Genomic DNA, 13000 nt, shown 5'->3' with positions numbered 1-13000 from the left:
CCCCCCTCTTTCCCCGCCAGACTTTGCCCAAGCGCGGGCGCCGTCCGTCCCCACCACCATCCACCGCGCTCGCCATCTCTCGCTCCTTCTCTCCACCTGCTCCTGACCACCTAATCACCCGAAAGCCTCCGCCTTCGGGGAGGAGGGGGGGTGCTGAAAGAGACGGACCGGGCACCCATTGGCTGGCGGCGAGCGCGCCCGCCTGCCATTGGCCGCGGGCGGCGCCAGCGCTGGGAGTGGCCGGCGCTGACGCCAGGCTCGGGTTGGTGGGGTGGGAGCGCGGCGCGGCGGCGCCTTTTGTGTGCTTCGGCGACGGCAGCGGCGGCGGGGAGCTTGCCTTGGCCACTGCGAGCGAGGAAGAGAGCGAGCAGGCGGGCGGCGCTGGGGCTGGGCTGCGGCGCGCGCGCCCTTCTTCTCCCCCTCCCCTCCTTGCGCTATGCATTCGAGCGCTCCTGAGCCTTGCCAGGGGCTGCCGATGCCGCAGCTGCCGCCGCCGCCGCCGCCGCTGCTTCTTCCAGCACGTCGAGGGGCTTGCGAGGAATAGAGCCAGGCGGCCGGCTTAGGGGGCAGCCGGGCTCTCGGGAAGGCTCGAGAGAAGCCCGAGGCGGCTGGGGAAAAGAAGAGGAAGGAGGAGGGAGGATCAGGCTAAGGAGCCGCCGGTCCGTCCGCCCCTTCGGGGAAGCTGGATCTGCTGGCCGCCTAACAGCGTTGTCCCTGCTGGGGGGATCGGAGGAGGCGGGCGAGACGAAGCGGCAGGCGGACCCGCCTGGGACGCGGCGGCGCGATGCTGGCGCTGGAGCTGCTGGGCTTGGCTTGGCTGGCCGGGGTGGCGATGGGGCAGAACGAGACGGAGCCCATCATCCTGGAGGGCAAGTGCCTGGTGGTGTGCGACTCCAACCCGGCCTCGGACCCGACGGGCACGGCGCTGGGCATCTCGGTGCGCTCGGGCAGCGCCAAGGTGGCCTTTTCGGCCATCCGCAGCACCAACCACGAGCCGTCGGAGATGAGCAACAGGACCATGATCATTTACTTCGACCAGGTGAGAGACCCCGCAGGAAATCGGAGGGCGTCGGTAGGGTTTTGCTCTTTGCTGACAAGGGAGCGTGAAAGGGGGTGTTCTCGGGGTGAGTGCGTGGAGGGCATGAGTGGGTGTGGTAGAGGGAAGGGGCGCTGGCTTTGGAGCAATTGCCCCTCTTTCCATTCCCCCCACCCAAGAAAATACCCTCTGAGCCGTCCGCAGATCCATCCCGGGTGCATAGACGGTTGTAAGTCACCGTCTTTAGATGTTCCCCGAAGAGATTTCGAATTGCCCGTGGAAACTTTAGTGGAGGGGAGTGGGGAGAGCAGTGATCGTGGGGTGGGGTAGGAGCTTTTACTGGCTGGGCTGGCTCCATGTTCTAGTAAGAAATCCGCAGGCGAGGAGGGACCGCGTGGCGTCTCCAGATGTGGTTCGCGGTCCAGATTCTAGGGAGAGGGACGGGTGTGTTTCTCACTCTGGAGTGCCTCCTTCCGTGCCTCTTTAAAGGAAAAAAACTTAATCTGAGCCGGCGACAGATGGCCACGTTTCCGGGGGGATCCATCCAGCCTCTGACGTTTTCAATCTTTCTCCCTGATTTCTCACTCTGCTCTGCCTTTCCCTTGTAGGTACTAGTGAATATCGGACTGAACTTTGACTCTGAGCGGAGCACTTTCATCGCGCCCCGAAAGGGGATCTACGGCTTTAATTTTCACGTAGTCAAAGTGTACAACAGGCAAACCATCCAGGTCAGAGAATGCTGGTTTTGCTTGAGACACTTGCCCTTTGTGGCATGCAAGATTGTGTGAGCATCTGTGTGTGTGTGCCTGTGTCTTACTCCAACTGCTGCATGCATTATAAGGTGGGATAAGTTCCACGGAACTTAGCAGGGCTTACTTGGGAACAACATGCAGAGGATCAAGGCCTCCTGATCAAACTTTTAATACTGGGTTTTGTACAGAACCATGTGTCTATTTAGCTACCCAGACTAGCAGTAGCTCTGCAGGATTTGATATGGGGAGGGCGTCCTTTCCATCCTTACCTAAGGAACCTGGACCTTCTGCTTGCAAAGCGGGTGCTATAGCCCTCCCCATCTTTCAAATAACTTTCTTGTGTCTTTAAAATTCAGAACGAAATGAAGTAGGACAAGGAAGGGGCAAATCCCCCCCCCCCGTGCACGCATAACAATTAAATCCAGAGGCACTCCAACAGCAAACAACAGAGAAAATACGATTCTATGTAATCGGGCATACAAAAATCTCATTGAGCATCAATGCCCTTCATAATCAGGGCCCAGCCTTCCAAACAAAATCCAGAATGCCACAATCAAAGTGAGCAAATCAGAATGCTTTCCCATCTCCCCATTCATGGTATTAATGCTACCAACCAAGGATGCAACCCAGAGCATGTTTACTTGGAAATAAACCCCATGGAATAAAAGCAGGCATGATGATCAGATTGCTATAAAGAGTGCAATTCAAAAACAGTTTGGGTTTTGTTTTTCCCCCATTTCTGCCCCATCTTTCCTCCCAGCAGCTGAAGGCAGTGTACCTGGTTCTTCCACCACCACCACACTGTTAATATTATCACAGCAACCCTGCAAGGTTTGTTTGCTGGCCCAAGGTCACCCAGGATGCTTCATGGCTAAGAAGGGATTTGAATCTGCATCCCATACAAACTTGTGCAGGATGATCAAACCTATCCCCCCCCCACACCAATAGCTTTCTTTTTAATCTAATATTGTGCCCCCCCCTGCATTCCACTCCCTTTGTGGTCTGTGACTGTCTGAAGGATTAGGCTTAAAAATATGGAAAATCTGTATGTCTGAATTTAGACTAAACATGTAAAATTATTAACCCTGCAAAACATCTAAGTCACATTCAGTGGAGGGGGCCAAATTCTAATAATAAACAGGAGGTTGGGGATGAAAGCAAGTTCAGAAAACAAAACTACTTCTGAAGACCAACTTATTTAATTTTCTAGATAGAGACATAAAGAATGGTTTTCTACCTTGCTCAGTTTAATACCCTCTTTAAAGTGTCATGTTGTGTGACTTGGGTGATTTTTTTAAATTCCATTTGTGCTTCAGAAATCCACATTCCTGCTTCTTCCCCCAATACTAACTGCTGCCCACATGCTACATAAAGTTTTATATGTCATAATCCTTACTTTACAACCTGTCAGTCTCACTGTAGTAATTTAGGATGGGGACTCGCTCACAGGGCTGAAATTGAAACTGTCTTTCTCCAATGGCTTGGGAGTCGCCTCTATCTTATTTATCCTAGAAGTACCTTATCAGGTGGGGGGTGGGATTGGCCTTTCTGCTGATGGGCTGGGCATTTTAGACCTTTCAGAAGTTCTCAGCAGATCTGTTTGGGGGTTTATTAGCTGAATGAAGGTTGACAGAACAAGGAATCTCCCCTCCCATGGGCCAACATGACTGAGTTATCTGGTTGCATGTTTCCCCAATATTACACTGCTCCCACTTTCATAACATCATGGGGATTGGTCTGAAGTCATCTGAACAAGGGCATTGCCTGTCCACAGGCTCTTATTGGTGTGGAGTAAAATGGGATATGGTATCCAACAGCCTAAATACTGTGCATTGATCAGATTGGACTCCTAAACCATTTCTCAGGAATACATTCCTGTTATTATTATTTAGACTGTATTTGTCCATGTTTCTAGCTATAGGTCAAGATCTATGCCTGAATCTATTTTAGAATGACTTGGGTGATCCTTTGCAGTTTTTCCCTAGCTCTTTCTGAGTTCGGTGGATTTTAGGCCAACACATTTAGCCAAAAATATGTGTGCCATACAGAAAACATAACCTTCTCATCATATTTTGTGTAGTTACCCGCTTGGGCCAATTAATTCCAGTAGGTTTATTCTGGTAAGAGTAGGTGAGTCCGTATATATGTAAAAGTGTGCAAATACATTTTTTTTCCATTAGATCTACAATTTCTGCTTTAGAAAGCCCTAACTGAGTCTTTGCGGCTATCTGATTTCTACATCTACGGCTAGGACTGCTCTGTTTAAGGAGGAATGAAGGCGGGCTGCCCCACTTTCCTTTTGTGATGACCTCTCAGTTACTGTTTTTAGGCGGCTGAAGAGGCGTAGGGTGGTGGTGGTGGTGAATTATGGCCTGGATAAAAAATTAGGAGAGTTGGGTGAGAGGGGGCCCCCTCCGCCATAATTTGAGCAATGCTTTATTCTGTATAAATTTAGATCCACTCTTAAATCAGCTTCAAAAGCTATCAGTCACTGTCACAATGCCAAGATGGACAGCTGATCGATCTATGCTTTTATGTCCATCTCTAATTACTGGTGGCTGTGTTGTTTGCTGTGGTTGTATCTGAAGGAGCTGGATAAAACCCACTATCTCCCTTGCTTAGGCAGGCAGAAGTCTCCCGCTCTGTAGGATGCAGATTGGCTCTGTCAGGGATTCAGCATCTTTGCTGCTTCACAAATGGATAAGCTGCCCCCCTTGATGAACTTCAGAGATGCTAGCCAGAGCTTGAATGCCTTTATCTCCTTCTTCAGTCTCTGAGGTTTTGGAGGGAGGGCGGAGTGTGCGTCCAGTTTTCCTGAAGGACAAGCAGCCCCTCTTGAGAGGTGTGGGGAGAGAGAGAAGCATCCATCTGAAAGGGTTTCACCCTAGATTTTGAGCCATGCCCCATAAGTGCCCCAATTTTCCTCACAGGCAACTTGCCCTTAGATAATCAGATCTACATTTAATTTTTTTTTTTTAGAAAAAATTGTGATTGTGGTGCTGTAATATATTTATTTGTTCACACAGCGCTTTGAGGTCTCTCCAGGGTGGGTAGGCAAGCAGCATTTACATTTAAATATAGTAATATTTCTAAAAAATGTTTGAAGGAGGGGGTTGCGAGGATAATTACAGCAGTGGTGAAAAGCACAAGCACTCTCTACTGCTGAATCTGGAGGAGCACAATTAATCTGATCTGGCAGCAGAACGGACAGTACCTTTCCTTTTCTACTAAAAAGAGAGAGAAGGAAATAGAACGATGCTATCTGGAGGTCATTCCTAGAAAGTTTGGGAGAGTGACATCATAACACTCAGCTGCCAGCCCATAGATCTGCAGCCTTTTCATTTACCCACCCATTTTCCTTTGTGTCTTTGGCTGATATACATGGCGTATCCTATAAGATTTCCTCATGCATTGAAGAAGCAAGGTTTCCTTCCATGCTTGTCATGACAATATAGTCTGGGATGCTATTGGAAACATTCTGGCTAATTACCCCCCCCCTTCCTCTGCAATCTTGTGCAATGCCTACTCAGAAGGAAGTCCCATTGAGCTCCCGTCCCATTGAATGCCTAAGATTTTGCAGCCTCAGGCTGGAATCTGATGCACACTTTCTTGGGAGTAAGCCCTACTGAACACAGTGGGACACCTCTGAGTAAACCTGCATGGGATTGGGCTGCTGATGTTCACTTGTTGCAACCCTGTGAAAGAAAGAAAGAAATTCTAATAAACAATTAATGGAGGGAGGGGAAATTCATTTCACCAGGTGCTTCCAATTGGGGGAAAAAACCCCTGCCAGCCATTTCTGTGAATTTGCCTGCTGCCTCCTCTTCCTTTCATTGATGGGGACTTTGTCTTTCACTTGCTTTTCAGGTGAGCCTGATGCTGAATGGGTGGCCAGTGATTTCCGCCTTTGCCGGGGACCAGGATGTCACCCGCGAAGCCGCCAGCAACGGGGTCCTGATCCAGATGGAGAAAGGAGACAGAGCTTATTTGAAACTGGAGAGAGGAAACTTAATGGGGGGTTGGAAATATTCAACCTTCTCTGGATTTCTAGTATTCCCTCTTTAAACAACTTGCCGACTGGCTGAGGAAGGGAGGAAGGAGCAAGTCTTTCAGCACTGCTTACCAATCCCTGAATTTGTAGCTGGATAGAAGGAATCTCGGACAGCAAAAAGCTTCTGGATACTATCGACATAACTGCAGAAGTTAAACCCTTAACTTAGGTTTGTGGGCATTGCTCTGAAGATCTCTGTAATGGCGCAGCCGGACAACAGAAGACGCTTGAATTCATCCTCCGTCAATAATTATTTCTCTTTTCTCTCTCCCATTTTGCAAACCAAATTATGTTACATCTCAATTTAACTGATATTATTAGCTACCATTGTACCCCACCCACTGCCCCCGCAAGCTCCTACATGGTACCTACTTCACACATCCTTTTTACAGCCAATTTGGGTTTGTTTTTAACATTATATATCTCTATTTTTTACTCTTTCCCTGAGTTTTAAAAAAAAAGTATTTTTGAATACATGGGTGCCATGGTTGAGAGGTGCAATGCAAACCCTGCTGTGATGCTACTAGGAAGGAAATCTGGGGAGGGGAGGACTATCAACACAAACTTATTCTAGCCAAATCCTGATTTTCACTATTTCTATGTAATTCTGAGTGATTGTGGAATTTTCAGGCTGCTCGATGTTTTGATGCTTGTTTTTCGCTCTTGTAAATTTGTGGCCCAACTACATGCCGGAAAGTATATTGAACTTTTACTAATTAATCTGTAAGATAAAAACCAGAAAAGAAGTGTGAATATTGACATAATTTAATTTAGGCTTCAGGTTTTGTTTTTTTTAAAGGTTTAAATGGGGTTTTTAATTTAATTTAATTTTCCTTAGATGAGAAACAAAGCAACTTGATGTAGTTAACACAATCTTAACCAGTTGTAGGAGGAAGAGAGTTATACCAACGAAAAAATGAAAGGGGGAGGGGGCAGAAATATGCAATCGCAGCCATTTGTTGCCATTTCCACTTGTCTGTTCTGATTGTGAATATGAAACAGGAGAAAACAAAAGCACAGTCTTCAGAAACAAAGAGTGCAAATAGTCCCTTTTAGCAGTGTTCGAGTCCTTGTTCTTCCTCATAGTTTCATGTGCCGTTTTTAAAAGTTGGGGCTCATGTGTCAATTTCAGTAACTACTCTCTCAGTTTAACAAGACTGCTCTATTGGCACAAGTTCCTCAAGGTAGGAGGAAGAGGAGGAGGAGAGCCCCCACCCTGAACAGTCGCCAAGAAAATGCCCACAAAATTCTCCCCTCTGTTCTCTTTATCATTGTTATGTATTCTCTCAATCAAATTACGTTTTATAAAGCTGTCTTGCTTTCAAAGGAAAAGCGAAAGAAACCCCCTTACAAGGTATACCTAAAATGCTAGTATTATTATTTGCTAGTAATATTTTGTTTACAGTCTTTCAGAAATGTAAATGCTATAATTTTGCAGCACTCTAAAGAGAACTACTACTTTTATTATCAAGGTAAAGTAAAATACTTTTGATTGTAATCAAAACATAATGTGAAATAAAACCAGTGGAATAAACAAATGGATTTATTGGGGTGTAGAGAGCCCTCCTGCCCCCGACTCTTGTTCACAAAAAATAATAACACAGGTCGGACTTTGAGGTTAACTAGACATCTATAAATCAAAACAATAGCTGGATATAAACAGCCAATTTCTCAATTTGGAGCCATAATGTGGAGACCGGCTGCCACAGAGTTAAAATGTAATGGCTCCCCCCCCCCTTCCCCAAACCTGGGTTCCAAGAAGGAATTTAATTAGCTCCTAGGGGGGCAGTTAATTCTGGCTTAATAAGCAATGCTTTATTTTATGCTCGATGGAGGGTGATGTGTGGATGTGTCCTTGTTAATAGTTCCATACAGCAAACAGAGATGCCAGTCTTTTGAAAAGCCTGTGGGAAAATGGGATGGGAACAAAAGAGGAAGGTGGGTTTTGTTCATTGGGCACACAGGTTGAAAGCTATCAGGGAATCCTTTGATGCAGTTGAGAAGTGGAACTGCAGCCTGAAAGGGGAGCAGGTCAATTTCCACCAGGCCAGGGAGACGGAGAGGGTAAGGGTTCACATGAGAGCTGCTATAGGGAGCTGGTTGGGCTCCAGCAATGCAAGTCCCAGTTTCAAATTATGCCTCTGCCTGCCACAAAACCACTCAGGTGCTCTTAGGCAAATTCCTTTGCTTCAGGTTCCCACCTGCACTATAAAACGTAAGCAATACTAACCTGCTCTGTAGGATAGGGAGACAGCAACATTTTGTGGCACCGTAAACACTTGATTTTATTATGACAGAAACATCTTTTCAGGATGACTGAGGGCATGTATGTGAAATGCTTTCAAGACTTCACAAGTCCTAGGTTTGATGGTGAAAAGTCCATTGAGCATTCCCTGTTTCAGACAGACAGCAGGGTGACGTAGGAAGGGGTGACTGATTCAGGGTGGTTGCAGAGCAAATTCCCCAAAATGCATCCTGAACCCCTATTTTCCAAATCTCCCTACCCCAAGCATTTGCTTGTATGTGCTTCTCTGCCAGGAGAGAAATGCCGGTGTGTTTGACAATTAGGAAAATTGGAACTGGGTGCATGGAGGGATTAGGAGGGCCAGTTTAAGAAAATATAGTCTCTGTGTCTGTGTCTGTGTCTTTTCTTGCTCATACAACTTCCCACTGGCTTAGTGCAATTTTTTTTTAAAAAAATCTGATCATGCTAATAATGTGATAATATTCAATACTGTATACATTATTCTTTTGGGATGTGTGTGTGTTCAAGCTCTCCCTCCAGACCACAGGGTGGTGGTGAATCCCTGACCCTCCAGATGTTTTTGGACTCCAACTCCCATCAACCCCAGCAAGCACATCTGTGGACAGTGGTGATGGGAGTCCTAACAACATCTGATGGGCAGCAGGTTCCCCGTGCCTGTCTTCGGAAGGTCCTTGCAAGGTCGGCCAGTAGCCTCAGATGGAGAAGAGGAAGTTCTTTTGTCTTAAGATCATGCGGCAAGTCTTCGGGCAGGGTGATTTAAATCTGCGGGCTATTAAGTAATGACCGGCTCCAGTCCAGGAGAGAGGCAAGGGGTGCGTGTCTGTGTGTCGTGGAGGAGAGCACTGCAGTGGCAGCTAGTTGTGCTGCTGTCTTGAAAGGGAAGGAAAGACCCAGCCGCTCCGATAGGAACGGATCCCGGCTTCTTTGGCATGGGGAGTCTCTGGCTAAAAGCCACCCTAAACCCTCCCCCAACGATTGAGATCGCTGGGGAAAGGCGAATGGTGGCGGGAGAAGAGGAGGGAGACACCTGGCTGCGTGGTCTTTGTCTTGGTGGAGAATCGCGGAGGTCGGAGGAGATTATTTTATTTTATTTTTAACCCCCAGGATTTTCACGAGACCATTTTCGGGAACCGTTTCCTTTTCAATGCTCGCTCCTCTTGCAGGGCTGTTGTCTCCCTACTTTAAACCTTTGAGTAGACTCACTGAAATTAATGCACTTGAATTAGTAACGCTTATCCATTACAATAGAAGGCCTAACAGTGAAGAGAATCCTAATTTGATCATTGGGGATAGGTTTAAAACGAGTTCTTTCATTTAGCGTGTGTTTGCAGAGAAATTTTAAAAATCATTTTTTTAAAAAGGGAAGGGAAAAATATATTTGATGATGATATACTTGAAAGTGCCAGGCAGGTACCGTCTTAGAATAGGCCTCCATGCCCACTGTTCTAGCACCAGGGTTTTGTTTTGTTTTTGCGGGAAAAGAGTCTGCGGAAAGGTATATTTTTTTAAAAAAAAAAATGCTCACTCACAAGGTTAACCGGACCAAACTGATCAGCTAACACTGCGATCCTATGCACGCTTTCTTGGGAGAACGTGCCATTGAAGTAAGCGAAACTAACTTCTTACCTAGGATGCTCACTGGGCGATCCTATGGTTATTTAACCGGGAACCCAGCCTCACCGTGCTCAGTGGGACCGTTTCAGCTCGGTTGGATAGTTCCCCGCGGGAGCCGGACGCGCTGTCCCCTCAATCCTCTTCGTTCGCTTTCCCCTTTCATTGAAGCTGTCCCCCGCGCGCAGACACACGAAAGTCATCAGGGGGTTGGACTAGATGACCCTCGGGACCCCTTCCAACTCTACAATTCTATGATCTCATCCTTTCCGACTAAGGACCAAGTCGGTTTCCCGCCCGCACCGCTGGTCAATTTACGCGCGGTTATTTATAGGGCCTCGCCAGCAACGCGGGGAAACTCGGAATGTCGGGTCGCCTAGCAGGGCTACCGGCTGCTTCATGGGCCCTTGCGACGTCCCTGCTGCTGGCGGGGAGGCAGCGGCAGTCCCAGCCAGGAGGGGCTCGTGACATTATTGCTGGAAACTCTGCTGCAAGGATCGGACGGAGCGACGTCTCCTCTACGCCTCTCCAAAGGCGAGAGCGTGAAACTGACCAACCTAGTCGCTGTTACGGGGCTCAGAAGCAAATAAAAAGTAAAAGGCTAAAGAACAAAACAAAAAACCCCACATAACCCAGAGGATTGCTGGGTTGGGGAGAGAGATACGAAACTGACTAGTCGGCAGAGAAATTGATGCGCGCGCTCTGCTTAGGAGAAGTACAGCACCCTTCGCGGTTTGGCTATCCTTAGAAAATCCCCCGCCTCCCGCGTGGTGTGCGCAGTATTTCGAATGTAAGAGGCTCTCAAAATTTCAGGCCCTGGCTGTCCATTTTCTAGGCACGTGCGCCTACTCAGAGTAAGACCCGCTGCGTTTGCTCGGGAGTTCATACGCCTGCACCCGACGGCCACCTTGCTGACAAGAAGCGCGCACGGGCTTAGCAGCACGTTAGCCTTCAGAGAGATGGAGAGAGGTCTTAAAAGATGTTTAGATGGGAACAAGCCCCGCTGATGTAAAATCGAACTGGCTTCCAACTGTAGGCGCGCGGGAAGGTTCTGTTGCTTGGGAATTTGCAGGTATGAAGGTGAGTCGAATGGTCAGGCGGGTCGCGTGGAATCTTTGGGTGTCTCTACACCCCCCCATTTTACCTTACCTTGTGGGGCAGGGACCGGCAGGAACGTAGGGCCGTCGCTTACGTCACAGCAGTGATGATAACGTCACCTCCCCAGGGTGCTATTGGCCCAATCCTCTGCTTGCCAAATAAAGAAGCTTTTCTCAGAGACAAGCACACCACATAAGATAAGCAGAGGAAGAGGTAAGTAGCATTCTCATGGATAGCTAAGGCTGCCACTTTGTTTTGAATAATAAAAATAAATAGTAATTATTGTTATCAGCATTTATTACAATTTGTTATCTGCCCTTCACTCTAAGGTCCCAGGGACAGTTACAACAATTGAAACAGTATTGGGAGGGGGAAGTAGAAAACAACTTAAAATTACAGAAATAAGGTGGGCCTGAAAAATACGTGTCTCCAGTGTCAGGTGAGTCTTCAGTATTTGCCAAATGCAGTACAATGAAGGTGCTAGATGCACCTTTCTGGGGAGGGAGTTTCACAGCTTCAAATTTCAAAGTCCATTTATTACGACCAATGGGAATTTCACAAAGCAAGGCACAAGCTTCTGAGTCCTTCATAAGTCCTTCTGAGTCCTTCTGAGTTCTTCATAATCAAACTGGATGTTAAGCAAAGACAGAAGCATAAGGGTTGGAGCAAAAAATGTTTTGGTACTGATGTCTGCACTGATTGCATGGTCTTAGAGGGGGTGTGGCTATGGGGATAATCATGGAGAGTGCCTGGACTTCAGAAATAACCTCAGTACTACTTAGGATATGGAATTTAGCAATCTGCTTCATATGGACTCCACCACTGGCCCATCCAGCTCAAAATTGCCTATACAGACTGGCAGTGGCTCTCCAGAGTTTCAGGAGGAGGTCTAGGAAGCTGTGGTGCTCCAGGTATTGCTGGACTCCAACTCCCATCAGCCCTAGCCATCATGGCCAGTGGTCAGGCATGATGGGAGCTTGAGTCCAGCAGCACCAGGAGGGCCAGATGTACCATTGCAAGGGACCACGAGGGTCATCTATTCCAACCCCCATGCAACGCAGGAATCTTTTGTGCAACGTGGGGCTTGAACCCACAGCCCTGAGATTAAGAGTCTCATGCTCTACTGACTGAGCTACTATAACTCCCCATTTCTGCCCTACTGGAAATGTCAGAGTATGCCCTGTCCCAGTGGTGAGCACAGCCCTTTGTTAGAGTTACAGAGGAATCCCGTACACATTTGCTCACAAGTAAATGCCACTGAGTTCAATAGGGCTTACTCACAGGTAAACAGAGGTGCAGTGGGAGGCAACAGGACTTGGAATTTACCAAGAAATGTACCATTTGCATGAGAAAGTGAAACAAAGTGCTCAGCAGGTGGGAGAGGCTCCCCTCCTTTGTAAGAGGTTTTAAAGCAGAACCCAGATCAGGCATGTTGTGCTTGCTTGCTTGTATTATGTTATTTATTACATTTCTATCCCCCCCCACTTTCCTCCAAGAAACTCAAGGTGGTGTACCTGTCTCTCCCTCTCCTCCATTTTATCCCCACAACAACCCTGTGAGGTTGGTCAGGCTGAGAGACAGTGACTGGCCCAAGGTCACCTAGCGAGTGTCATGGTTGAGTGTGGGATTCGAACCCTGGTCCTCCAGGCCTTCGCCCATCGCTCTAACCACTACACCACAATGACTTTCTCTTCTTACTTGCAAAACACCCTGAGACTCTTTGTTATTGGGCAGTATATAAACATTGTAAATAAAAATACAAGGGGAAAACTGTTGGAGTAGCAGATTCCCTGCACCTCCTAGAGACTGGAGTAGGTTTTCAGAGCTTGATTAATTGAAATTTCCCCCCTAGTTCAATGAATGACCAGCCTATTTTGATGCTTTTTTTTGGGGGGGGGGTGTATGCTTAGACTACATACTCAGGGCTGACATGCACTGTTTCCCTGTCCTGGGTGACATTCCTCTCCCCCTTCTGTATTGTGTTATATGCTATTGATTGGTCAGTTCAGGACAACAGGTCTTGGAGCTGGGGGTGGGGTTTTTTTGGGGGGTGGGGGGTCTGCCTGCCTCTTAAGGCCTTTCATAGGCTGCATCTGGACAGTTGCTAATTTGCAGGTATAATTCAATTGTACCCTGGCAAATTTAGGTTGTGCCATTTTGGTGGTGGTGGTGGTACTAATAAGTCT

The 13000-nt window shown here is 47.6% G+C and overlaps 1 protein-coding gene across 1 annotated transcript; it reads left to right on the top strand.

The window, feature by feature from the left end:
* Positions 1–301: 301 nt before the first annotated feature.
* CBLN1 (cerebellin 1 precursor) lies at positions 302–7395 on the top strand. The gene is made up of 3 exons (XM_083514032.1): positions 302–1039; positions 1645–1764; positions 5656–7395. The coding sequence occupies exons 1-3, from the start codon at positions 785–787 to the stop codon at positions 5851–5853; spliced, it is 573 nt and encodes a 190-aa protein (XP_083370158.1). The 5' UTR covers positions 302–784; the 3' UTR covers positions 5854–7395.
* The last annotated feature ends 5605 nt before the right edge of the window (positions 7396–13000 follow it).

The sequence above is a fragment of the Podarcis liolepis genome, assembly GCF_965112155.1.
Source record: "Podarcis liolepis genome assembly, chromosome: 7".
Taxonomy (NCBI): Eukaryota; Metazoa; Chordata; class Lepidosauria; order Squamata; family Lacertidae; genus Podarcis; species Podarcis liolepis.
This window is presented reverse-complemented; position numbering and strand designations above follow the sequence as displayed.

Bases quoted from the DNA above. Each gene is read 5' to 3' on its own strand.
- CBLN1 (XM_083514032.1), top strand. From the start codon at position 785: ATGCTGGCGCTGGAGCTGCTGGGCTTGGCTTGGCTGGCCGGGGTGGCG. The intron at 1,040-1,644 runs GTGAGAGACCCC...TTTCCCTTGTAG, and splicing joins TGATCATTTACTTCGACCAG to GTACTAGTGAATATCGGACT. The intron at 1,765-5,655 runs GTCAGAGAATGC...CTTGCTTTTCAG, and splicing joins ACAACAGGCAAACCATCCAG to GTGAGCCTGATGCTGAATGG.